Genomic DNA, 26,177 nt, shown 5'->3' on the forward strand with positions numbered 1-26,177 from the left:
AAGACCCAGGCCTTTGCCTAGCAAAGGGCCTGATCTCGCAGACAATGTATGGGATGGGAGCTGAAAGGTGGTGAATGACTCCGTTTATTATTTCAGCAAGCAGCATTTTTATATCTTTAGTGACGTAGGTACATTCTTTGATTACGTGGGTGAAAGAACAGGTAAAATCAAGACACCTGGGTACTAGGACCACCCCGACTCCGCCTACTCTCCTCCCCTTCTCTTCCCTCGCTAACCCAAAGCTCCCTGTGGGCAGGCAGTTCCGACAAAGAACCGGAAGTTCCATGTGCTCTGGCAAGCCCAGAGAGCTATAAGTTCCATGTGCTCAAGTAGGTCTGGGCAAAGACCTGGAATTGCTAGGGAGGCAACAAAGGTGAGACCCCTCCTCCTGGCTCCACCCATATCTCAAAGCCCTGAGTTTATCTCAGCAGGCCCTGGGCGTGGAGGTCTGAGGAGGGCAGGGCTCGGCCCTAACTCGGCCCGTAACAATAATATATATAATATATACATATATAATATATAGCACTTTAAGGTTTGCAAAGTTTTTTAGAAATATTATCTTGTATTATTATCCCCATCTTCAGATGAGGAAACTGAGACAGACAGATGTTAAGTTGCCTAGGGCCACACTATTGGTGTCTGAGGCTAGATTTTAACTTAGGTTATCCAGATTCCAAGTCCAGTATGTGTTTTATTCATTGTATCAACTACCTGCCTCTAAAACAGATGCTTTCTGCTTCACATAGCACTATTTTTATATAGTCATAAAATATATATGCATAACTCATTCATATAAACACATGGAAAGGCGGTAGTGTTTTTTATTATTGGCATTTTATTTAGGTGTGGACAAAAGAAATGCTAATAAATGACTAATTGTAGCCCTTTGTACATTGTATATGAACTCAGTCTTTTAGTTACAGGCTAAAGCTGCTATTTGTGGAATGTTCAATTCAGTTGAAGAAATATTTTTAAGTATCTACTGCATAAAAAACATTATGCTAGATGCTAGGGATGAAGGGATGGGATTTAATCAGTGATTTCATTTGTATAGAGAACTCTCAGTGTGGCAGTTGCCTATGGGCAGCTGCTCTGCAATTTAGTCTTACAGACTTCCTTGGAACACTGAGAGATTAAATTGCTTGTCCCAAGTAAATGTGGCCAGTATGCCTCAGAGGCAGGATCTGAATTCTGGACTTCCAGATTCCAAGACCTCTCTCCACTACACCACACTATTTTTAGGTGCTAAGGGATAAAAATGACAGAGTCTCTGCCTGCAGAGAGTTTATATTTCACTGGGAAATACATTACACAGATAGGTATAATATAAGGTAAGAAATGATGAGGGCAAAATAGAGATCTAGACAAAAGTTTTAGGAATATTTGAGCTGGGGAGAACATTTTCTGTGGTGAGAGTCAGGGAAGCCTATATGGAAAAATGGCCACTGAACTTCCTTGAAAGAAGATAAAGCTTCTGAAAGGTGGAGCTGAGGTGGGTGGCTTGAATGAGACAACAGTTTTACTTAGGAAAAAGGTTAAAAAGTCCAGTTTAGCTGGAGTGTAAAGTTCACAATGGGTAGTTGTGTGATGAATATGTTGTTGGCTTTTCTGCCTCTTCCATCATGCAGGCTTTTGCCCAAAAAAGGACACTCCATCTCTTCTTCCTTTATAGTAAGCTGGTCTGTTTGATTTCATTTTGCAGTGATGTGGAGGCTTGAGTTTACAGCATTTCTTCAGTCTATATGGAAATGTCACATTACTTTAGGCTGCGGTACAACAGTTACTACTCATGTCTGCCTTAATAATGAAGTCTGACATTTATAAAGTATATTAGAGTTTACAAAGCTTCTTATATATTACTTGTGAGGAAGGTAGATAGGACAAGGCACGAATCATCATTCCCATTTTAAATGAACTATTACGGCTGTTGTCTGGGCTCAGACCTAGTTAAATTTGGAGGGGCACAGCAGGAGGTTAGATCTTCCTGAGTTCAAATCCAGCCTCAGATACTTACTAGCTGGGTAGAGCAGGTCTCACTTTTGTCCTTCTGTCACCAGCACTTAGTAAAGTCTTGCGTGTAGTGAGATATGTATACATATGTGTGTGTATGTATGTATATATACATACATACATATACACACACACAAAATCATTCACTGAGAACACTTCAAAAGTTCACAGAGATGAAAGAGACTTTTGAGGGGCCATCCATTCATTTCTGAGATGAGGAAATTAAGGTGTTCAGGGAAGTCAAGGGACAAACTGTCCAAGGCCACAAGCACAACCAGAAAACAGAACCTAGATATGAACCCAGATTCCATTCATTACTCCTTCCACAAATTATTTCTTTCCTCATAATGTGTAATTTAACTGATAAAAGATGAGGTTGGATAATAATAATCTGTTGTTGCTGGTCAGTCATGTGGCACTGTGTGACCCTATTTGGGTTTTTTTGGGCAAAGATGCTGGAGTGGTTTGCCATTTCCTTCTCCATCTCATTTTACAGATGAGGAAACTGAGGCCAACAGAGTTAAACGACTTGCCCAGGGTCACACAACTAGTAAATTTTTGAGGCCACATTTGAACTCCGGTCTTCCTGACTCTAGGCCCAGCATTTATCCACTGTGCTACCTAGATCAGCAAAGCATTTTTATAACTATCTCATTTGATGCTCACAACAACTCGGGGCGGGGGGCGGGAGGGGTTAAATACTATCATTACCCTCACTTTACAGCTGAGGAAACTAAGGCACAGAGTAGTTGAGTGCCTTGCCCAGGGTCATACCAATAATAAGTGCCTAAAGACAAATTATAACTTAGATCATCCTGACTCTAAGCCCAGGGTTCTATTCACATTATTAAGGGTTGGGGAGATGGGAGGTCCAGGAACCCCAAGACTGGAGTTCTCAGACAGGGTAGTTGAGGGGGAGTACCCCTCAAGGACCCAAGTACTGGAATGGGTCAGGCCATCTGGAATGAATTTGCAGACTCAAGCATTCTTTAAGTCAAAGTGGCAAAGATTCATTATGCTTTTCAGTGGGCAAGAGTTCTTACAGAACCTGCAACTTCACAGGGGTGCTGGTAAAGTTTTTATAGCATGTTTGATGGTAAAACCTACCCAAAATGTTAATTGGTTGTTTTTGGGGGGGATTAGGGAGTGGTTAAGGGGTGGTCAGTTCTTAAAGGAACATGCACTTCTTGTATCTATTGCACAGGTACAGAGTTCACTGGGAAATAGCCCAAGGTGGAGGGCTACAAGGAAGTGTGGTTTTAGGTCTGAACCATCACTACGTCAACTAACGGTCAGGGCCAGCTGGAAATATCCAGGCTGCCTCCACCAACGTCTTGTTAGACAAGCTAAATGTAAGGGAGTATACATATGACTATGTCTAGGATACATAACAGTGAGGTCAGTAAGTAGAAAATATTGTTATGGTCCAGTGCACAGACAATTAAGCATGTACAAAGGGAGCCCAGGCCAATAAATTCCATAAGTGCAACTGTCCACTGTATCAGGAGGCAAGGTAAGTGTTTTTGCTAGGGCATGCTGTTCTGTTTTGGTAGAGAGAAATTGCTAGGACTAGTGTTTTGAGGCTAGGGAGAGATGTGATTTTAGAACTGGATGTGATTTTGGAATTGGGGTCCAGGCACAGGCACCCAAGCAGAGGCTAAGGAGAAATGAGATGTTAGAATTAGGATGAGCACAAGTACCCAAGCACCCCTTCCACATGAGAGTAGGAAACCAGTCTGCCACCTTGGAATTACCTAAAACCCTATTTTTTGTTTAAATTTTCATGGCACTCTCACCTAATAATCAAAAATCTCTACCACAAAATAAACAGGAAGAATTCCTTGACATTAATAGGAAGTTTGGTGATACTTAATCACTGATGTCTTAAAGTCGATTGAAAGAATTCTGGTCCTTGCTTAACATAAAACAGAAGGCGGTCCAAAAGTCTTAGTTCAGTTTTAAGCTATCAAAGCTTAACGACTCTGGAGTGCACTGAATTGAACAGTCTGAACATTTAACTGCTATTGCTTTTGGCTTTAACGTGGGCAAGACAGGAATATTGATTGAATTTACTGTAAAAGGGAGCCGTGAAAAGTCCCCAGAGAGATCTCAACAATGCATTAGAGTTCCAAACTCTTTCCTTAGTTATCACTCATTAAAGAAAAAAAACCCACAAAAACCGCAAAAGAAACAACCACCCCGCCCCAATAAGCAAGGCACCAGAAAGTGTTAACCTCAAACCCAAAGAAAAGTTTAATTCAGCTCTGTAACAGACGACCATCTTTACATGCTCTCTAACACCGCGACTCCTGTCTTAAGCCCCAATGCAAACTAACATTTCCGAAGGCTAGAGAAGAGTAGGAACAGAATTGGGGAGAGGACTGCGGAGGGAAATAGCCAGCAAGCTCCCCCACTCAAGCTCTCGGCCACAGGAGAGATTAGGGCACTCGCAGGGCTGGCTCAAGGGCTGGTGCCTAGACACCCCGCGCCCCGCGCCGCCTTCGCTTTCCCATTTCCAGCCCCGCACCCAGGCGCCTTCTCCCCCATCAAGTCGCCCACGCCTCCAGGGCGGAGGCAGCCCACGGGGCGGCCAGGTAGGCAGCGCAGCCACAGCGCCCTCGAGCCGCAGGTGGCCCACGCGCACCCCTGGAGCCGCCCCGGGGGAAGAGGGCCACCCCTCCCTGGAGCCCGAGCTTGCGCCTGGACCTGCAGCTCGCGGCGGCCCTCCCTGCCCGCCTGCCAGCCCGCAGCGGCGCGCTGACGTCACGCGCCGCCTGGAAGGCGGAAGCGCGAGCGCGGGCGCGGCTGCGGTGGTGGCGCGAGCTGCGGCAGGATCCGTTCCCTCCCAGTGAGAGGCGCTCGGGGCACCGAGGAGGATGTGCCCGGCCCCTGCCCCAGCGCCGGCGCCGGGCTTCTAGCGCTGCTCGCTTCGCCTCGCCTCGCCTCGCCTCGCCTGTCCTAGCCTGGCCGGGGGCGGGGTGCCGGGGTGGGACAGGGGGGCGGTCGTGGGCTCGATCCTCTCGCCGCTGCTGCCGCCTCCTCTGCCGCCGCCCTCGGTGGACCTTGGCGGGGCGCGATGAGCGGCGCCGGGGCCAGGGCTCCGGGAGGAGATGCTGCCTCTCAGGCCTCGGGGGATCCCGGCGCCACCGCTGCCAAGGATCCCGGCGGGGAGCCGCCGCCCGCGATGCTGAGCGTGGACGTGCCGGGGCTGTGCGCGCAGTTCGCCCGCAGCTTCGTGTTGCTGTTCCCTGTGTACGTGCTGGGCTACCTGGGGCTGAGCTTCCTGTGGATCCTGCTGGGTCTGCTGCTGCTCTTCTGGTGCCGGAGGAACAAGGGCCACAAGACCTCCCGCTTCTACCGGGCGCTGGCCTTCCTGGAAAACGAGGAGCAGGCGGTGCGGCTCAGCATCTGCACCTCGGACCTGCCGGCTTGGGTGAGCCTCGTCTGACCCCCGCGACCCCCTAGCCAGCCTCCCCGGACCCGCTTATGTAAGGCTGTCCCTTCCCTCCCCCATCCCCGAGCCGCTGCCCACCTCAACAGCTGACCCGCCGCTGTCACCGAGTCCCAGCCTCTTATCTAACGTTATCCCGGGGCACCCTCTCCGAAGAAAGTGCCGCGTCCTTTGGGCACAACTCTGGATTTTGGCCCCCTTTATCTTAGAAGAAAGAGCACATATAGACAGAGGTGTTGGAGACCCAGATTTACTGCGTGCATTGGTGTAGCCTGCCACATCCTGAAGTGTCGTGCCAGAAAATCCATGTTCTTCCTTTTACATGATCCTTAGCTTATCGGTCTCTGGGGGAAATGACTGCTGCTCTTTGCTGTTTTCCCAGAGAGATGAGTAGTTTGCTTGTTGGGTTCTTAGCCAGGCAGGATGCCCCTTTCTGCTTCATGTCAACCTTTTGCACACAAGGCCTGGGGAATGATCATGACTGTAATGACTTAAGTCTCTGTCTCTCTCTCTCTCTCTCTCTCTCTCTCTCTCTCTCTCTCTCTCTCTCTCTCTGTGTCTCTCTCTCTCCTCTGTCTCTCTGTCTCTCCCTCTCCCCCCTCCCTCTCTCCCTGTCTCCCCCCAGAGGATAATGTATTTCTCTTTGATTACATCCTGCCCTGTAAATTTTTTCCCCCTCCTGACTTGAGATGAATCCGATTCCGCTGAATTGTATAGCTTGTGTTGCCCGCCAAGATCTCCTGAGGGCTGAGTGACTTAAAGTTTATATTTCAGCCCTTTAAGAGTAACATTGTGACGCTTTGGTTTGTAAAATCTGCAATAGAATTTCCAACTTAGTTTAAACTTGAGTCTAACGAGAAGTTTTTCAAAACATATGGGTGAATGAGCATAAAAGCATATTGACTGGATTTATTTTTGTTTTCTGTGATTCTCTTCTGTGTTTATCTGATATACTTTTCACTTCTGCCTGGATGTATGTCTTCCTCGAGTATATAAAGGGCCGGAATATTAAACTACTGTGAATACAGTTCACCTTTATCATAACACAAATGATATGTGAATTTGAATTTAATTGGAAGATTTTTTTTAATAAAGTTTCTCACATTCAGTGAATTTTAGAAGGATCATTTGCCACTTGCGAAGAAAGGAAGTTGGATCCTAAGGAGCCTTGTGAAGTAGGGGAAAGTAAGGAGGAAGCAGTAGCAGAAAAACTTTGGGAAGGTATTTGTGTATTCATTAGAGTACTTAAAGTTTAGCTATAATAAGTATGGATAAAGTGTATTAAAAAAGGGGCTGACTAGAATTTGAATCTTGGAAAAGATACTGCCATAGTCTAAGGAAAGAATGATATTTTGGAGATTCAAGAACTAATTTGTTTCCTATATCTGAAACAGATTGGGAAAATTACAGAACAAGAAGTTGGAATAATGAAGGTGGGAAATAGTGGGAACACATGTACATTTGAGAAGTGCAAAAGAATGAGTGAATTTTAAAACTTGAATATTGTACTTGTGTTACACCAAGTAATATACGATTAGGAAGAAGCAAAACTGCAGACACTCTTGTATTTGTAGAAAATAATGGAAGGATGGTGATGACTTCACACAGACGTATTAATTTAACAGCTTTGGAGGACCCAACAGTTAAGATTTGGGTGCTTATCTTGACTTAATGAGGTGTTTTGTGTATAATCATTTGAGTTTGTTGCTGTGTTGAATGGCTAAGTGAAACAAAACCAAAGAGTTATGGAGTAAAGGCTTAGAAAGGCCTTAGAGATTATCTAGTTCAACCAGATACTCTAATTATCATCCCATAGAAAAATTTCGTACTCTCTTCGAAAATCTTCACAGTTTTATTTTGAAGTATCAGGTATTGAATGATCCTTACCTTCAAATGTGTTATGCTACTTGGCTTTGCATTGCAATGTACAGGAGACATTGCTGGGTATGTGTTATAGTGGCAGGGTCATAATGGGAAATCTGAACAAAAGAGTATTTAAAAGTTAAAAGAAACTGTGGTGTTTCTTGCATATCAGCATTTACTTAATGAAGCATTCTTCCTAAATATCCTCTCAGGTTAAGAGATTTTTATTGTTCATCTCAGCTTGTGATTCTGAGTAGAGCTGAGGCATGGAAAACATGAACTGTATTTCGAACTTTGGATTTGTATACAGTCCTGTTCAAGCTAATGTCAAGGAATGAGAGTGGACCAATTGCATAAGAGTAATTCTTTTGAAAACATATAAGCTTATCTTTAAGTGGTTAAAAAAAGAAGGAAAAGATACAGACTCTCACTTAACATAACAGTACTTAAATTTTTGCATATTTTTTGGTTTTTTAATAAAATCTTAAAAATATTCTTAAATCTGTGATTTTATTGGTGCAGAACAGTGGTGTCAAACTCAAATAGAAATAGGCTACTAAACCATACTAAGGACCCCTTGAGGGCCTCTTATTGACTTAGGAAACTACTTGTTAACATTATGCAAGTTGTGTTGTACTTTTATTTTGTTCAGTATTTCCCAATTACCTTTTCATCTAGTTTGGGCTGGACTCCAGACTGTTGCCAGGCAGTATATTTGACACCTCTGGCATAGAGAACTCTGGGTAAGGAAACTTCCTCTATCAATGCGGATAGGCAGGCTCCTGTTCAACAACTTAGATTCTTAGCAAGTTACCTGAAACATTGAGAAATTGTCACTTAACCTGGGTTCTGTGCCAAGATGTGTCATTTGCAAGATTTGAACCTATTTTGACTGGACAGCTTTATTCATGAGGCTGAGGTAATTCCTCTCTCTTTAGTGGATGAGACTTGGTATTTTGATGTTTTTGGAATTTAATGCCAATATGGCCATGGAAAATTAAGGCCCACTCCCTCCACTATAAGGGAGATAGGAATTTTAATGAAATGTATACTCTAGTAAGGAGGGTAGTTTAAACAGAAAATGACAGCAGAAGAACTAAGGATCGGAGTGGATTTTTTATTACTAACACCTTTATCTGTAATTAAGATGTAGTTTTGTGGTTATTATAGCTGAGGGGAGCAATAGGGAGCTTCTAACTTAGTCTGCTCACCCCATTTAAAAATCTAGGTAAATGCTAAATCTTTGGCTTCCACAATACTGGTCAGTCTTTTCAGTCTGTGGTTTCTTAAATGATTTTGAGATGGAAAATTTAATTCTCTCATACTTTGGATATATTAAAACATATGGCTACAGCTTAACAAGTACATTTATGTTATTTTATACCATCTTGTTTAAGTCGTTGTAGTTATTCTCTAGAAGGAACTGTTTTTTTTTTAACCTCTGAATATTAGGGTCTACAGTATTAGCTATGACTGCATATTGAATCTGTAAAACTAAATGAACAGAAGCAAGAAGCAATTACACTTTGAACACGTTTAAAAGGAAGGGCAAACATTTGTTTTTTTTCCCTAATGTGTGACTCGTTGAGTTATACTTGACTAATCAGTTTTTGAAAGACCCTATTAAGCCCCAAACAAAACAAAACAAAAAACAGCTAAAGTTCTGCAACTTTCCAGCTGTAATTGTAACTAATAATCATGTTTCAATGTTAATGACTTTTCTGAACCAAAATTAACTCTATATTAAAATTTCATTACTAGTTTAACACTTAAATTCCAGTGCCTTATGTGCATTATGTAAAATAGTAACTAAATACTCATCATTTCTTAGACAAAGAAACATGCTGCATTTTGGTATATGATTATAAATATACTGCTGCTTTAAGTTGGAGGGAAAGGTGTTAATATAATTAAATCACTGTCATATTGAACTAAATACACTGTTAACAACAAATGGACTGAACCTTACTAAATATAAGGCAGCAAATTTGGCTTCAATTCACCTAGGAACTAATACTATGTTATAGTTACACTTTATATTTATGAGGCATCAGGTGTGCCAGATTCCCAACTACTGGTTTATTTCAGTAAATACCATCCTAACTTGACTGCTTGGAGTTTGTGGGACAGTGCGAAGTGATTGAAAAAATACAGTAGTTTCCATATAGTAATTCTGCCTTCATAGGCTCCCAGATTTAAATCTTGAAGGGACTTCAAAGGTCATCTAGTTCAGTCCGCTCAGCGACTGAGGCTGAGAAAAATTTGTGCCCTTGACTTTCTCATCATTCTTTGCCATGTACCACATACCACTTTCACTGGATCTCAAAACTGAGAGTCGGTGGGTGGGGAGAAGGCAATGTGCAGAAATTTGCACCAATATTTCATACTTAAAGGGACTGTCCTTTTGTTGGTATGGGTACTTCCACTACTGAAACATGTCGCAGCTCCTGTAGTCTTTGGGAATTGCTGTGTCCTAAAAAATAAAAAATAAAAATCACCAGAAAGCAAACAGTTCTTTACTATTCATATTTAGTCTGATGCACCCTCTTTCTTAATTTTCAAGTCTTTGTTAGTTTCTCTGTCTGTTGAAGTGTAGGTGATAGTATGATCATTAAACTAATCAGGTTATTCAAACATGAGGAGTTACATGGATCCCTTTAGGGTTCTAGTTAAAAGTTTTTGATACTATGGTACTTGTAAATTCAATTTTAGGATGCAGACAGTCGCTTAGGATATTTTTGACAGAGGATTTAGATGAAAAACTAACTCTGGAGATAGATTAATTTTTATTCTGAAGTTTTAATAAAACATTTCAGATATCTTGAGGAATAGAAACCATAGAGACTGAAGCTGTGATTCTATTGGACATTCCTTACTTCCAAGTAAGGAAATTTCCTCTACCTGTATAGGCAGGTAAACCCCTTTCTGCAATTTATAGTCTTAGAGAGTTGCCTAGGGTACTGTCAAAAGTTAGTTTATTTACTCAGGGTCACACAGTCAGCGTATGTTAGAGGCTGGACTATTAAAACCGCATATTTTGTTGTAAAGAATTGACTTTGCACACCTGAAAGTCTTCTGACCTAGTTACCAACGGACAGGCCTTCAACAGAAGCAGTAACACAAATCTCATTACTAACAATATTGCGTGCTATCTGTTTTCTGAATCTTAGGCAGGATTAATAGGAACCTTGAATGAGATTTGGGTTGTGAAATTTTGTATTTGTGTTCCAAAAGGAAATACCAATAACCAGGTGTTGTGGAAAATCTGGTTCAGGTCTCAAAAAGGTGTTTGGATCTTTGATTACATAAAATGAAAAGTAAAGTAAATCTTTATTAACGTATGAAAGATCTGAACTGACCTGTCTAAAATGATGGTATTTAGAATAAATCTGTATTTGCTAAGAAAACAGTGCCTACTTTTTGATCTTTGTCCAGAAAAGCACTAAAGCAAAATTGCTAAGTTGTTTTTGAAATTACTAATAATTAGAATCCTGAGATGTAAAAAAAAAAAAAAAGTATTTCTTTTACTCTTTGAAACAACTCCTTGACCTCAGTAGCCCATCAGGGGGTTCAAGTGAATATAGATGGATCAGCAAATCAGTGCATAATATATGCCTACCCTACTTGTTTGAGTCAATAGCATTTTTAAGAACAGTGGTATTTTTAAACTGGAAATTAGTTTTGTAATGGAAGCTGTTGTATGTCTATATGTATATATATATAAAGTTGTATAATTACACATAAAATATAGGGACAGCTGGTGCAGTGGATAGAGTGCTGGGCCTGGAGTCAGGAATAATCATCTTCTTGAGTTCGAATCTGGCCTCAGAGGTTTATTACCTTTGTGACCCTGGGCAAGTCACTTAACCTTGTTTGCCTCAGCTTCCTTGTCTGTAAAAAGCTGGAGAAGGAAATGGCAAACCACTCCAGTATCTTTGCCAAGGAAACTCCAAATGGGGTCATGAAGAGTTAGACATGACTGAAACAAGTCAACAAAAATATAAAATATAAATAAGATAACATATAAGTTTTTATATATATATAATCACATAATTTTCTATATACATACATGTAATACAACAGTTTCTGTTACAAAACTAATTTCCAGTTTAAAAAATATGACTGTATATGATGCTTCTAATAGGATGATTTCCATTATAGCAGTTGCATGTTTTAATTTATAAAATTGTAATTATCATATAAATGTCATGTTTTCCCTATAATTTCCGCCTTCTCTTTTTCATCTTTTTTAATAATTGAAGTTATATTTTTCTCTTTCTCATATTTGTTGCTATTTTGTCAGATTCAAAAATAAATGTTTGTTGGAAACTGAAAGATTTGTGAGGATCCCTGGCTTTGCTGCTTTCCTCCCAGGGTGACCTTGGGCATATCTCTTAAGCTGGCTTGGCTTTAGTTTCCTCAACTGTAAAATGAAGGGTCCAGACTGGATGACCTTTCAGCTTTGAAATCCTATGATCCTGGGTATGTTAAAATGAGCTGAACATAGATATAAGAAGTCTTATGACAGAATCACAAACCATAATTTTAGTTCTCTCATTTCCTGGGGTTCTCAAGTTGTTATAAAAGCTCTTATCAAAACTTATTAACTGTTTGGAAACATTTAGCTAGGTAGTGGAACAATTGTAAAACGTAACTAAGAGTAGTGTTTATTTTTAAATCATTAAAATACACAATATGTGTAGCCAGATCCCCTCTTACGTAAATAACCTTTGGAAGAATAGCATTCCCTTGCACTGAGTCAGTCATTCCAGCTTTTTCCCTCACTCTGTGTCATGCTGGATAATACAGTTTTGTGCATTTTCAGTTAATTTTTAAACGCAGATTAGAAGTTTCTTATATTCAAAGCAGTAAACATTTATTAAACACCTGTGTGCCAGGCATTGTTACAAATAACAAAATTAGTGTGAGCAGTAAGGCTAGATTATAATTTTACTTTAGTTGAAAATAACTGGTCATATGACTAACATCAGTGTCATTTGGCTGTCCTTTCTCACAGAGCAATATGGTTAATATGAGCCATTGCTTTCAATAAAGCTTTATCCTGGCCACTGCTTTTAAAAATGAATGAAATACACTTATATTTTAAATTTTAAAAATTCTGGAATTAGAGTATCAGTACTAAAAGATATCTTAGAGACATTATTTAGACCTGGTGGGCAGAACCTGCATTGAAAGCCTATCTCAGATACTTACTAGGTGTGTAAGGATTGGCAAGTAATTGTGAGAGCCTCCATTTTCTCATCTGTAAAAAAGGATAATTCATGTTCTTCCTACATTACAGGGTCATCATGAGGGAAAATTTCAAGTTCATCTCTAAATGAATGAGGCCCAGTAAAGAGGGTGACTTACCTAAACATTGAAGAGCTCTTCTTATTTCTAGGTGCTCCTTATACCGCATTGTTCTCAGTTTGTCACGATTTCATACTTTCAAAATCATCATTTTAAATCATAATATGGATACTGGCAGCTGTTTGACTTACCAATGAACAAATACTTAAGAAAGCTTTTCGAGGCCCTCTGCTAAGCACTAGAGAAGCCACAAACACGTTTAATAATTGGTTGGTGCTCTTAAATCATAGAGTTGGGTACCTTAGATGTTAGCCCTCTCACTTTACAGATAAGGAAACTGAGGCCCAGGGATCTGAAATTAAAGAGTGGGAGATAACTCTAGACCCTCTGATTCCAAAGGCAGTGCTTTTTCTATTATAATATGCTGTTTTGTTAGCTTACAGTCAAGTTAGGAAGACAGACATAGGGGTAAAAGAATTATTCAGTAATTAAATAATACTAAGCAGTATTTAACAGAATATGATTATCAGATAAGTGAGATACACAAATATGTAATTAAGGTGATAGTACTATGTGGTAGAATAGACTGTAATTATATCAAGAAGAATGGTGGGACTTTCCCTTAGAGGGTCAATATATTTTACAAAAAATTTCAAGTTTATAATTTCAAGTCATACTCTGCTTAAACCTCTCAATTAATTTTATATTTTCATTATTTATGTATCCACCTTATCTCCTGCTAGACTAGTTTCCTAAGGGCAGGGACCTTACCTAAATTTTCCATCTCAACTAGTGCCTAGGTTAATAACTCTCTGCATAAGGTAGGTGGTTAATGATTTACTAAATTGAATTATATTGGCTCTAGTCATTGATTACTGTAATATAAGAAATGAGGATAACATTCATTACTTTTATTATACCATAAGGTAAAAGTTTAATTTAAAAAAATCATAAATCTTCTTTTAAGATAGTGTTGTTTAATGAGTAAAGCAAAAGGTTGGAAATCAGTACATCTTAGCTTCACTTGTGGATTTAGCTTAACTTATCTGAATCTAGATTATATTGGTATATTGATGCCTTTATTTATATCTGAGTATTTGGAAATATTTGGAGTTCTCAGATGAGGGGAATGGCGTAGTGACATGTCAGGTAGTTAAGACTGTGACCCAGCTCTTATTTCATGCTGTGTTACACTCAAGTGCCTCTAACACATTTCCCATTCTCTTGGTTGGATCAGCTCTTGTTACAGAGCACGTGTCAAATTGCTTCAACTGTTTACTTCTAATGTTAGTAATTGATTTCAAGTTTTCTTCACTATTCCTCTTTAGGAATTAATAGAGAAATTACATTATTATTTATATGTGTTGAATAAAGAGCTGTTCTTAGCCTTTGCTCGTCTTTCCTCACCACCAGAAAGAATCCCAAAACATTCTGCCTAAAGGATTTTAAATTTTGTGGGTGAAGTAATAACAACTGCATGTGTTGTAACCATTTTGTTTCACTGAATGCTTTCCTCATACTAACCCTATGAGATAAGTAGGGAAAGTATTATTACCTTTTTACAGACAAAGCAATGAGAATTTATCGTGTCTGCTTTATGCCATGTATTGTGCCACGCACTGGAAATTCAGACAAAAATGAAATAACTTCTATCAAGGAGTTTACATTTAGTTGCATAGTTGGAAAATGAGTCACGAAGAGGCTACAAGGGCGGGGAATCTGTGGCCTTCTAGGTCCTTGGGTGTGGCTTTTTGACTGAGTCCAGGTTTTACAGAATAAATCCTTTTGTTAAGGGGATTTGTTCTGTGAAGTTTGGATTCAGTCAAAGGGTAGCACTTGAGGACCTAGAGGGCCACATGTGGCCTCTAGGCCACACGGTTCCCCACCCTGAAGAGATTTGACCAGAATCACAATAAATGTTAGACCTGGGAATGGAACCCAGGTCTCCTCACCCAGAGTTTAACACTCTCTCTGCTTTATCATGTAACCTCCTAGATAACCAGAGATTACACTGATATGTGACAAATTGCCTTTGATTCATATAAAGTGTATTTTGAATCTTAAAAACAGAAAGCTATGCCTGGATATTAACTTAGGAAGTCCATTTGGATTCTGTTTAGTTTTTTTTTTTCTTTTTTGGATAGCCTGGCTAAAATTCTGTTCTCTTTGAGATTAATTTTAGCATGTTTAAATGCTGGGTTGAAAAATACTTTGGGAATTCTAATTTTGTTGCATAGAAACCTTGAGGGAAAAGGGTGTGGTTAGCCCCACATGTTAGAGGTTATTTCTTTTCCTACGCCTCAACGTGTTGGACATATTCATTTTTCAATGAGGGAAAACCAAATAGCAGTATGACTCCAGTTCTGCATATTTTATTGTTATCATTTCTTTTACCCCATTCTAGCCAGCCTAATATATGATGACTCTAAATAAGTATATCTTTGGGGACTCAGAGCTAGAGCTAGAGATGTTTTTGACCTGTGTTTAGCACTAAGACTAACTGATAGCCAAGTACTGTGGGAGCTACAATAGCCCTTGCTTATTGGAAAGATGTTTAAATACGTGACCAGTTAGAACACCTCTGCTTCTAAGAATCCTGGGCTGCTTTAATGTTCAGTTTATATTCCACTTCCTGTGGAAAGTGTTTCCTGATCCCTGTAGTTATTAGTAGTCTTGCTCTCCTCTGTTTATTTTTATCTGTGTAAGTGTAAGTGTGTAATAAAATGCAAGTTTTTCCAGGGTAGGGCCTCTGACTTTTTATCCCTAGCATATTGCAGGGGTGGGGAACCTGTAGCCTGGAGGCCACATGTGGCCCTCTAGGTCCTCAGGTACAGCCCTTTGACTGAATCCAAACTTCACAGAACAAATCTCCTTAATAAAAGGATTTGTTCTGTAAAATGTGGACTCAGTCAAAAGGTTGCTCCCAAGGACCTAGAAGGCCACATGTGGCCTTGAGGCTGAAGGATCCTCACCTCTGATCTAGTGCAGTTCTTGTATATAGTAAATGCTTAATAAATGTTTGTTGAAGGAATACACAAATTAAAGAGCAATTCTGAGAACAGCGTAACCAAATGCTAGATTGTTTTATTCAGTCCGAAACATAACATAGGAGTTAATAATATATGATACCAGATATGCCTAGATCATTGTAATCTGAAATAGCTGAAAGAAGGTGGGTCTTGCACTGGCTTGAAAGCATTATAGAACTTGACATGAAGGAATGGGAGGATTCTACCAGGACATTCTAGCTGGGGAGAACAGATGAAGTAAAGTTAAAGCATTCACGATCAGCATCTTGGGTCCTCAGATGTCTCTGTCAAATAGTTAGGTCTAGGTAATTGAGAAGGTCCTGGTGGGGGTGTGGGGAAGACAGTGGAGAAGGGGGTTTGCGTTGTGGTAGACTCTGAAGAAGATGGATTCTTGTTAGAGAGTATGTAAGAGATATGTTTATGGGGCCAGCAGGTCAGGCAGTAGAAAGGTTTAAATTTCAGTCTGAAGAAGTTTGGGCTTGATCTAACAGATCAAGTTTTCTTAAATAGGGGAGTAGCTATGAAAATTGTGTTCTTAGAAAGGTGACCAGCAGCGGAGTTCAGAATGGATTAGATAGCCTAGTGACTAATGCTAAGAAATCAGATAAGAGGCTTTTAACCTGCAGTAATGAGGGCCTGCATTAATGTTATAGGAGTGGAAATGGAGAGAAATGAACCAATCTAAGAAATTTTGCAGAGGAGCCACTAACAGTTTTTTTGTTAGAAATTATATGTGAGGTATGGGAGCCAAGCTATAGAAAAGGCAACTTGTTGAAGTGGAGAGGAATTGAAACTCAGAGAATAATTCATGGATTGGAGGACTAATAATAATAATGATTGTGAGAACAATTACAACTAGAGATGATACTTGTTTAGTGCTTTAAGTGTAAAGCACTTTACAGATATGTAATTTGATCCACTCAGTAACCCTGACCGGTCAGTGCTATCCTATTTTGCATATGAGACTTAGAAAGGTTTGCCTCTCTAAAGTCACACAATTAGTTAGTTTATAGAGCTTTAACTGTATTATTCCAGAGGCAATAGGGAGCCACTGAAGATTTTTGAATAGAGGAGTGACTTAGTCAGACCTCTTCCTTTGGAAGATTATTTTATCAGCTGTGTGGATGATAGATTACAGAGGTAGGAGACTGGAAGCTGGTAGGAGATGTAAGAAGGTAGCATGATAGTCTTGGTGAGAGAGGATGAGGGCCTGAACTAGGGTGTTGGTCATGTGACTAGAGTGAAGGTGAGGAATAGGAAACATGTCATTGACTTGGAATTGACAAGACTTAGCAATTGGATTGGGTGTAAGGGAGAAGAAAATGTGCAAATGACTCTCAGAAATGGATTCTACTCATCCAGTCCTAACCTCCCTCCTGACCTTCAGTCTCACATCTCTAAGGTGCTTCTTACTCATCTTGAACTGAATGTCCTCTTCAATTTAAAATAAGACTGGAACAGAATTCATTATCTTTCCCATTTACCCTTACCTCTTCCTGTTATGGTTGAGAGTACTACCATCTTCTTAGTCGTCTAGGCTCACCACCTATGTGCTATCCTCAACTACTCCTTCCTCTTACCCAACCCACCTCCTATATCCAATCTGTTGCCAAGTCCTGATATTTCTACCTTTGTAACATTTCTCATCTATCTCCCCTTTTCTCCTCTGACACTGCCACGACTTTGATGCAGGTCGTTATTATCTTGTGCCTGGACTGTTGTAGTAGTCTTCCCACTCTAGTATATTCTCTATTCACCTGTCAAATTGATCCTCCTAAAGCATAGGCCTGACCATATTACCCCTTTTACCCCATTCAGTAAATTTCAGTGACCTCTGATAACTCTAGGATCAGATATAGAATCCTTTGTTTGGCTTTTAAAGCCTTTAATAATCTGGCCCCTTCCTACCTTTCCAGTCTCCTTATATATGACCTAAATACTGCTTTTCTTCCACACTTTCTTTTGGAGCCTCCCAAACGCTGAGCTAGCTCTGGCAATGTGTGCATCAACCTAATCATCTATGTGAACATCTCTGGAAGTATACTGACAAAGAAGTGAACTTGTCCACAGCATTCAAAATTTCTCTATTTGCTGTAACTGATAATTCCATGTATGGATGGTGTGGCATGGTACTGGCTGGTGGAGAAACTCTGTTTTCTTGATGTTGATTGTCAGTAAAAGATCAGTCCATGCTCTGTTGCATTTCAGTCTCAGAGGCTGCATTGAGCGCACAGTCATCTGTGAACAAAAAGTTAGCACCAACTCTTCCTCTGCTTTAGTCTTGGCTTGTAGCCTTTTCAAGTTAAATAGTTTACCGTCAGTGTGGTAGCTGACCTTGATACTATTTTGTCCTCATTGAAAGCATTTGACAACATTGCAGAAACCTGTTACAAAGCATGGGAACCAGCATACAGCCCTGCTTCATTCTACTAATGACTAGGAAAGCATGAGAGCATTGTCCTTTATCCAGAACCTGTGCAAGCTTACCATCATGAAACTGGTGTACAATACTGATCAACTTTTTCTGGGCAGCCAAATTTTCTGTGGTCTCCTATAAACCTCCATGACTGATAATATCAAAGGGTTTGGTCAGGTCGATGAATGTTGTACAGACCTGTGTTCTACTCCTAGCATTTCTCTTGCAGTTGTTGGCCAGCAAACACTATGTTGATTCTTTTCATCCTTTCTGAAGCCACCGTGGCTCTGGAGTAGACGACTTAATTCCAGGTGAAGGATCAGCCTATTAAGAAGGGTTCCTGCAAGAATCTTGAGATGACTGAAAGAAAGACCACCTGTGATTGTCTCAGGACTACCTTTTTCCTTTGTAGAGAAGGACAGTGGAGGCATTCTTGATCTTCTGGGCAGGGGTGGGGAACCTGTTGCCTGGAGGCCACATGTGGCCCTCTAGGTCCTAAAGTGTGGCCCTTTGACTGAATCCAAACTTCACAGAATAAATCCCCTTAATGATAGGATTTGTTCATAAAACTTGGACTCAGTTAAAAAGCTGCACCCAATGACCTAGAAGGCCACATGTGGCCTTAAGGCTGCAGATTCCCCACTGCTCTCATCTGGAGGATAACCTCCTCTTGCCATATAATCAGGAAGATTTCAGTCAGTTTCTATACATTACAAATCTCTGCTGGGATGGAATCAGTGCCAGGCACTTTGCCACATGCGAGGAGCCTGATGGCATTTAATACCTCTTCTTCAGTTAAAACCTTATTCCCCTTCATGTACTCCTGCGACTGACCCAGTGACACCAGCCACCCTGCTTTTCCTTACATGTTACATACATCCCATCTCTCAATTCTGAACATTTTCACTGCCTGTCCCCTGAGACTACTCCCTAGTTTATCCTGCATGTACTTTTTCATAGTTATTTGCATGTTGCATATTTCTTCTATTAGACTATACGCTCCTTGAGAGCAGGGACTATTTTTGCCTTTCTTTGTATCCCTACGCTTAGTGCTTGGCACATAAAGGTGCTTAATAAATGTTGATTGACTGACTTTGAGGTAGGAACCTGGGTGACTGGAAGAGTAATAATATTCTTGACAGAAATAGGGAAGTTTGAAGGAAGTATTGTTTAGTGGGGAAGAGTATGAGTTATATTAGTGTAGATTGCAAAGACTGTATGTGTAGTGGTGGGAGTATGTAAAAATAGCACCTGTCTTCTTAGAATTGTGAAGTTTGAGGGCTAACTCCAAACTGGCTGAAGGAGATGGGGTCAAGGCAGAGCAGAATAACAGGTAATTATGTTAATTTGCAAAAAAAAATGCTAAAAAAACCCCTTTATCAAATGTTGGAAAGTTTGTGGAATTTTCTGTCAAAATACAAGTGCTTATGGTGAAGCCTTGAAGGAAATAATAGAGACAATGATGGCTAAAGTGAGGGTGGAGCAGCCAAGCAGCAGCTAGGCCATTTATGGGGAGGGTGGCATAAGATCTGGAAGGAAGGGGGGGCTGGAGAATGCACAGAGTTCTGGAGCGTTGGCATTAGGGACTGAACTTGTTGAATGGCTGAAGACTGGAAAGAGAGAAGAGATAGGAAAAAGGCAGCCTTTGAAGGATCTGTATCACAAGGTGCAGATAAGAGAGAGAAGCAGGATGAAAAGTGAAAACAGAGTCATCTACACAGACAGGTTGTAAACCAGATGCTAGGACTTGTAATAAGTTCAAGGCTGGCAGGCATTTAACTGCATACATAAAGCACTTTAAAATCTCAGTCCTCACTCCTGGTGGCAGAAAGTGGGTTGCATGTTGTAAGTCTTAGATTAGTTCACTGAACAATATGAAAGTGACTTGTGAGAACTTAATTCTATACAGTTTGTACTCTAAAGTTTTTATTGTAATAAATATCAGTAATTCGCTTAGACTTTATGATGGTCTGTAGTAGACAAGGAAGGAGGAAGTTGGAGCCCTGTTAGATAAGTAATAGAAAGTAGAGAGTTTGGGACCTGTAACTTTATTGGAAGCACTTCTCCTTTTAATACTGACAATGAAGAGGAAACCCAGGAGCATCCAATAAATGACAAGACAGGGAACCTCTCTCTGTACCTTGGTGGATGGCAGTTTGTCACAGGAAACAAAAGAACTAGACCTTAAAAACCTGCCTTGAAGAAGGTGAGATGTGCTGAGAATGGTGCTACCTTCCCATGTGAAAGTATTAGAAAGGGCTAGACTGAACTAACTGGGAATGCCTTAATTTCTTTTTAGATGGAGCTGCCAGTGTAAGCACCACATTTTATACAATAACAATGTATATCTTCATTTTGTAACAACTGCTCCACTCTTCAGTAATGTCCTCTCTAGGGAAGGGGAATTCTTGTTTAAAAAAAAACCAACTGACTGCAGACTTAGGGTTTTGTTTGAGTACATTGTCAGCATCTTAGTGAATACTATAGTGGGTGTTGGGAATGTTTATTGGTAGAAACCAAGGAGTGGTAAATTTTTTGCAGTTGTTTGATACATAAGTAACCAGGTCAAGTGCTTTTAGTGCTATTAGAAAGGAAGCTTTTGCTTGCCTTTAACACTAACCACTTCCTGGTAGTTTCTTATTTTGATGCTCTTTCAGAAATGAACTTACACACTGTGAACCAAGCACCCTGAAGAAGTTTTCAGGTTCATTCGTCCTTTTCCCCTCATTCTATCCTTCCCCCCCTCCCCAAACCCCAAGCTCTGCTATATAACATAAATTATACAATTACAAAGGATTTGTCCTGGTAACCTTTTTAGATTGGGGATAGTTGGTAATATTGTCTCTTATGAAAAGAGTATCTATACTGTTATCAGCACAGGAAGGGAGGTGGCACAAAACTTAGTTTTTGTGCTAGAATTCCAGTAATGACTTCACTAATGATGTAACTTTTGACAAGTCAGTTTAGTTTTACAGATGGCTAGTTTATTAGCTTATGGTGAATAAAATCATCTTCTGAATAAGTAGAGAAGGAAACAAACTTTTATTAAGCTCCTACTGTTTGCTAGACACTCTGCTAAGTGATTTACAAATGCTATCTTGTTTGATCCTCAAAATAATAGTAATAATTATAATAACACATTTTATATAGCACTGTGTGCCAGGCACCATGCTAAGTACTTTACAACTGCTATTTCATTTGATCTCCATAAGACCCCTGGGAGGTAGGTGCTATAATTATTATCCCTATTTTACTGATGAGGTAACCTAGGCAAACAGAGGTTAAGTGACTTGTCCAGTTACACAGCTAGTGTCTGAGCTTGGATTTAAACTTAGGTCTTCTTGGTTTCAGATCTAGTGCTCTATCAGCTGGGCTACTTAGCTGCCTCTGCTGTTGGGTGGTACACAATTAATTTTTATTATTATGTATTCAACTCCAGGGAGGAGATTAGGTTAAAAAAATTGAGATACCACATTAATTTTATTTTATAGCAAAAGAAAATGGATTTAAAAGTTAAATCTTATGCCAAAAACATGTAGTGCTTAGCCTAAGAAAAGAATGTAGGTTCTCATTCCTTTAAATTTGGACACTAAATACAGGAGAAAGGTAGGTCTCTCTGATCAGTTTTTCCCAGAAATCTTCCACTGGGTCTGAGAACTGGAAGTGGAACTCAGTCTTCTTTTCTCCTTTTTCTTATTTGCTTTTTATAGAGCTATCAACAATTATTTATTTGTACCAACATATTATGCTTTGTTACAATCACCAGAATTTTTGCAGTAAGCAAAATACTAGTATGTGGTTGATGTGGGTAACCCTATTGGCTTTAGGATATATGATTTGTAACACATTTCAGTTTACTAACTGACAGAAATGAGATTTTTTAAAATCTTGATTAGTACTTGATGTTTTACTATGATATACTTAAAAATCAAATGTTCTAGTTTAACTAAATTTGGTATACTAAGAAAGATGTTGAGAGATACTTTAAACTTTGTTTCTTCTTAATACAAAAAATGACTGAATTTTCAGGGCATATCTTCTGTTTGTAAATTCCCAATGACATTTTACATGGAGGAATCACAAAGAGAAATACACCACAAGGAATAATTTTTTTCCCACTTCCAGCTTAAAACCAAATGGGTATATTGCTTATCAACATTTTGTTAAATTCATCAAATGTTTATTAAATACCTGTCATATACAAGACAGGCAACCTGGTGGCCCTCTGCTTCTAGGCACTTGCCATATAGATTCCTACTTTGTTTGGACAGTGATAGTCTTAGCCCCCTGGAGTCCAGAATTCTTGAGCTCAAGAAATTTGCAAGTCTCAGCTTCCCTTGTAGCTGGGCCTATATAGATGTGCAACACCATACCTGGCAAAACTTTTTCCTTAACTCCCCCCTCCCCAGAATATGTTAAGGTAAAAAGAATGCCAAATTGAAACCGAAAGATTGGTGTTCCAAGCCTGCAGTCAATATTTGCCACCTTGTGACCTTGTACAAATCACTTCCCCTCTTTGGGTCTCAGTTTCCTCATCTAGAAAATGAAATAGTTGGATTAGATGATTTCTAAAGGCTTTTCTAGCTCAAAATTTATGATTCTATGATCCTGGTCCATAATATCATAAGCAGCTAATAGTAGATAACATTTATATGGGACTTTTAAAGTTGCAAAGAGTTTTCCAGAATTATCTTATTTGATAGAAAGAATTGATTATATGTAGAGGATTAAGTTTTTTACATTTTTTTTATTGTTTCTTTTTTTTTTTGAGGGGGAGAAGGCAGGGCAATTGGGGTTAAGTGACTTGCCCAAGGTCACACAGCTAGTACATGTGTCAAGTGTCTGAGCCTGGATTTGAACTCAGGTCATCCTGGCTCCAAGGCCGGTGCTCTACTCACTGCGCCATCTAGCTGCCCCTTTTACATTTTTTTTAACCAGACTAATGTTCTTTAATTCTTTTACCTGACTTAAGCATGGAACTCATACTTTCTTAAATTTCTCAGCCATATAGTAGTTCAATAATATTTTATCAAAAGGGAATAATAAATAATAACAATAAATCATTTTAAGGTCTTAGAATTAGTAAATAAAAGATACTGCTATCATCAAAGTCACCTAGAACAAAACTTTTTTTCTGCTTGAAGATTGAAATTTAAGCATTATTTTGGGTTAAAACTTGTTTGGATTTTTAAATTGCATATAACAGTTCTTGCCAGCAACATGCTTTTCCCCCTCAGAAACCTATCCCCAAACTTACTTAATTTATACATTAGGCTAACCAGAACACTGAAAAAGGTGTATGTCAGAATGGTAGGAATTCTACACAGAAACTGAGCCCAAATTGTCCTTTTCATACAGAGCTCATTGTTTATCTTTCTTGATCTTTTTTTTTTTTTTTTGAGCAGGGGGAAGATTGAGTAGGAAAGTGAGAGTGCTGTGTTTGGTCCTCAACTAAGATCTTTGGAGTCATTAAGAAAGGATGAAGAGTTGTCTGTAGAGGAGCTTTCTTTTTGTCTTGTCTCAGTTCCTAAACAGAGCAGGGAAAAGAAGCTGAACGGCCATTGTGTCTAAAGCTTTTTTTCCTTAGGTATTCTTGGTCTATACAAAATATGCCAAATCTCTTCAGAGTCTGACCTGTTGAAGAAAATTTCTATATCCTGCTTCCTTCTCTTACTTAGGCTCTGTTACAACATGATGTTAACAAGGTCAAGATTAGCCATTCTCTTTTTGTTTTATGGCAGTGGTTTAGAAGATGAACTCCATCTCCAAAATATATACCTTTCTCCTATGGAGCATTGAGGGACCATGGATGACAACATAATTCTTTTAGTACTCCTAGAAAAACAACTAAGAGCTTATGTCCTCCCTGACAGGTTAATTATCATTTTATATTAGAGGTAGCACAGTTAAAGATTTGAAATCTTTCTCTAGTTTATTAATCCCAGTATAATCATAGTTGTGGCCATTCTGACCTCTTATTACATTTCTGCTGCAGCTTTTTAGATGGCCTTACTCTTTTTCCTTCCATTATGTCTCATGTAACGATTGCTAGGTAAATCTTCCTAAAATGGCTATTTTGTAACTCCTGCTTTTAAGTCTGTCCTGGTGCACAAGTAGCCTCTCAGATCAAGTCCAATTTCATTGCCCAGGAATTCACAATCTTATTCCATTGACCTTTTCTCCCTTCATCAATCTTCATCTCCATCATCTAGGACATAATTACTTTTAATTTTACTTTTGAAAGTGTGGAAGTGGGGGTGAAGGGATGGGAAGAATGCCATCATTGGAAAGAATTTATTTTCTTTGTGCCTAGGCAGTGAAGGAAACAGAAGGCATAAGGATGCATGGTAGTTAAGAACTACTTTAAGAAATAGACTTCAGGAGAAGTGGAAATAGTCAGGAACAAAAATTAGAGTTAAAGGAGCACATTGCAGTTAGAAATGTAATGAAAATTTTAATTACTACTCTGTACTGTTTTGAAGCATTAACCCCAGAATTTGGGACCTTCATTGCCAGATTTGGTCCCATTCAGTTAGAAGATTGTGACTTTGCCTATGAAGCCTGGGTTTCAGTTAGACAGGTCTCTTTACTGCTTCCAATATTCAGTTATTCCTTGTTTGAATTGCCCTAATGATATCGTGAGCTGTCTGAGGACAAGGACTATACATCATTCATTTATTCAGCAGATACCTATCAAGCACCGTGCTAAGCAAGGTTGTGATGCAGTTTAGGTATTTTTTGGTTGAGCTTATGGTCTAATGATATAGTTATTTTGAGTAATATGGGCATTTATATTTCCAAAATATCTTCTAGGACCTCAGAATTGCTTCTTTTGTTTTGTTATCACTAAGACTCTTTGTGAGAAATGCCTTGTTTAATATAATAAAGTGTTGGAACCAACTATATTGTTTAAGGAATGGGAATGTTCATTCTCTTTTTATTAATATCAATGTAATTTCTTTAAGCACAGAAGTAGCCTTTGTTGCCCCTGAGAAATAAAGGGCTACTATTTGAATGATGGCTCATTTTTTCAATAGGTACTACTATTGTGTTACTTATATCAGAATTATTCATACTTGTAAAACTAAACACAATCCATATTCCATATGTATAAATTCATTAAATCTTTTCCAAGACTCTGACTTTCAAAAGTTTCTTTTCTTCTCAATGACACCATTTAAGGGTATGGTGCCTGTGGTCCTGACTGAGTGAGAAGCTGTATTAGAAGAATTTCTGCTCCTGTTCTTGTCCAGAATTTCCTGGGGAGCAGAGGCTCCGAGGCTGCCATCCATCTCATCCACTTGAAGCAGCTGAGATGATTCTGGTGTATTGCTTTGCATTTCAATGACTTTTTGCTCCTATATTAAGACTCTGGATAACAGATTCTCGGCATACAAGTTCAGTGATCTGTTTGCAATGTACCATTTGTCTACTTTTTTCATTCTTGGGGGAAAGAACATTAAAGATAATATTTTTAAAAATCATCATAGTCCATTTTTTGTTGAATTACCAATATAATATTAATATATTTACGTATTTATATATTTTTATATATATATATATATATATATATATATACTATTAATAATCTCTTTCCTTTTTAGTTTGTGATAGAGGAGTACAATGTATTATTAACTGGGTATGTGTCAAAGAGTAAGGATGTAAACTTATATTATTTTTATATCAAGTGAACATTATTATAGTTAGGAAGTTGTGATCCTTTCATAACCAAAGGGTGTCATCACTCACTTTACACAGTTTGGTTAGTTAATTTGTAGGAACAGTGTCTTAAGAGAAACTCTATCTAACCAAAAAATTAAGAAAAAAGATTTAAATGAGTTGAATCTAAAGATTTACTTTTCATTTTAATGTCTGTGAAATATTTATAGGGTTTCAGTAATATTTGTTATTCATGTGGAGAGACAACCAGTACTTTATAACAGTTGACAGCAAAGTTGTTTAGATTTCAAGATCCTTTTTAGGGAAAGAATTTGATATTACTCAAAGTTCAACATTCACTGTACAAATGAGTCTCATGCAATAAAGTTCTTGCTTAAACGTGTCTAGGTAATTGGCTAGTCTCTATTACATTAGTGGT

The 26,177-nt window shown here is 39.1% G+C and overlaps 1 protein-coding gene across 3 annotated transcripts in view; it reads left to right on the plus strand.

The window, feature by feature from the left end:
• The first annotated feature begins 4,779 nt into the window (after positions 1–4,779).
• ESYT2 (extended synaptotagmin 2) overlaps positions 4,780–26,177 on the plus strand; it is a 120,991-nt gene continuing 99,593 nt past the window's right edge. For 2 of the 3 annotated variants that reach the window (XM_036759115.1, XM_036759116.1), the window contains exon 1: positions 4,806–5,443. In XM_036759115.1, coding sequence (XP_036615010.1) covers positions 5,087–5,443 — 357 coding nt within the window. In that variant the 5' untranslated portion in view covers positions 4,806–5,086. Of the gene's footprint in view, positions 5,444–26,177 lie in introns of all 3 variants that reach the window. The other variant, XM_036759117.1, reaches the window with a different exon arrangement.

This window comes from Trichosurus vulpecula, chromosome 5, assembly GCF_011100635.1.
Source record: "Trichosurus vulpecula isolate mTriVul1 chromosome 5, mTriVul1.pri, whole genome shotgun sequence".
NCBI classification, from domain to species: Eukaryota; Metazoa; Chordata; class Mammalia; order Diprotodontia; family Phalangeridae; genus Trichosurus; species Trichosurus vulpecula.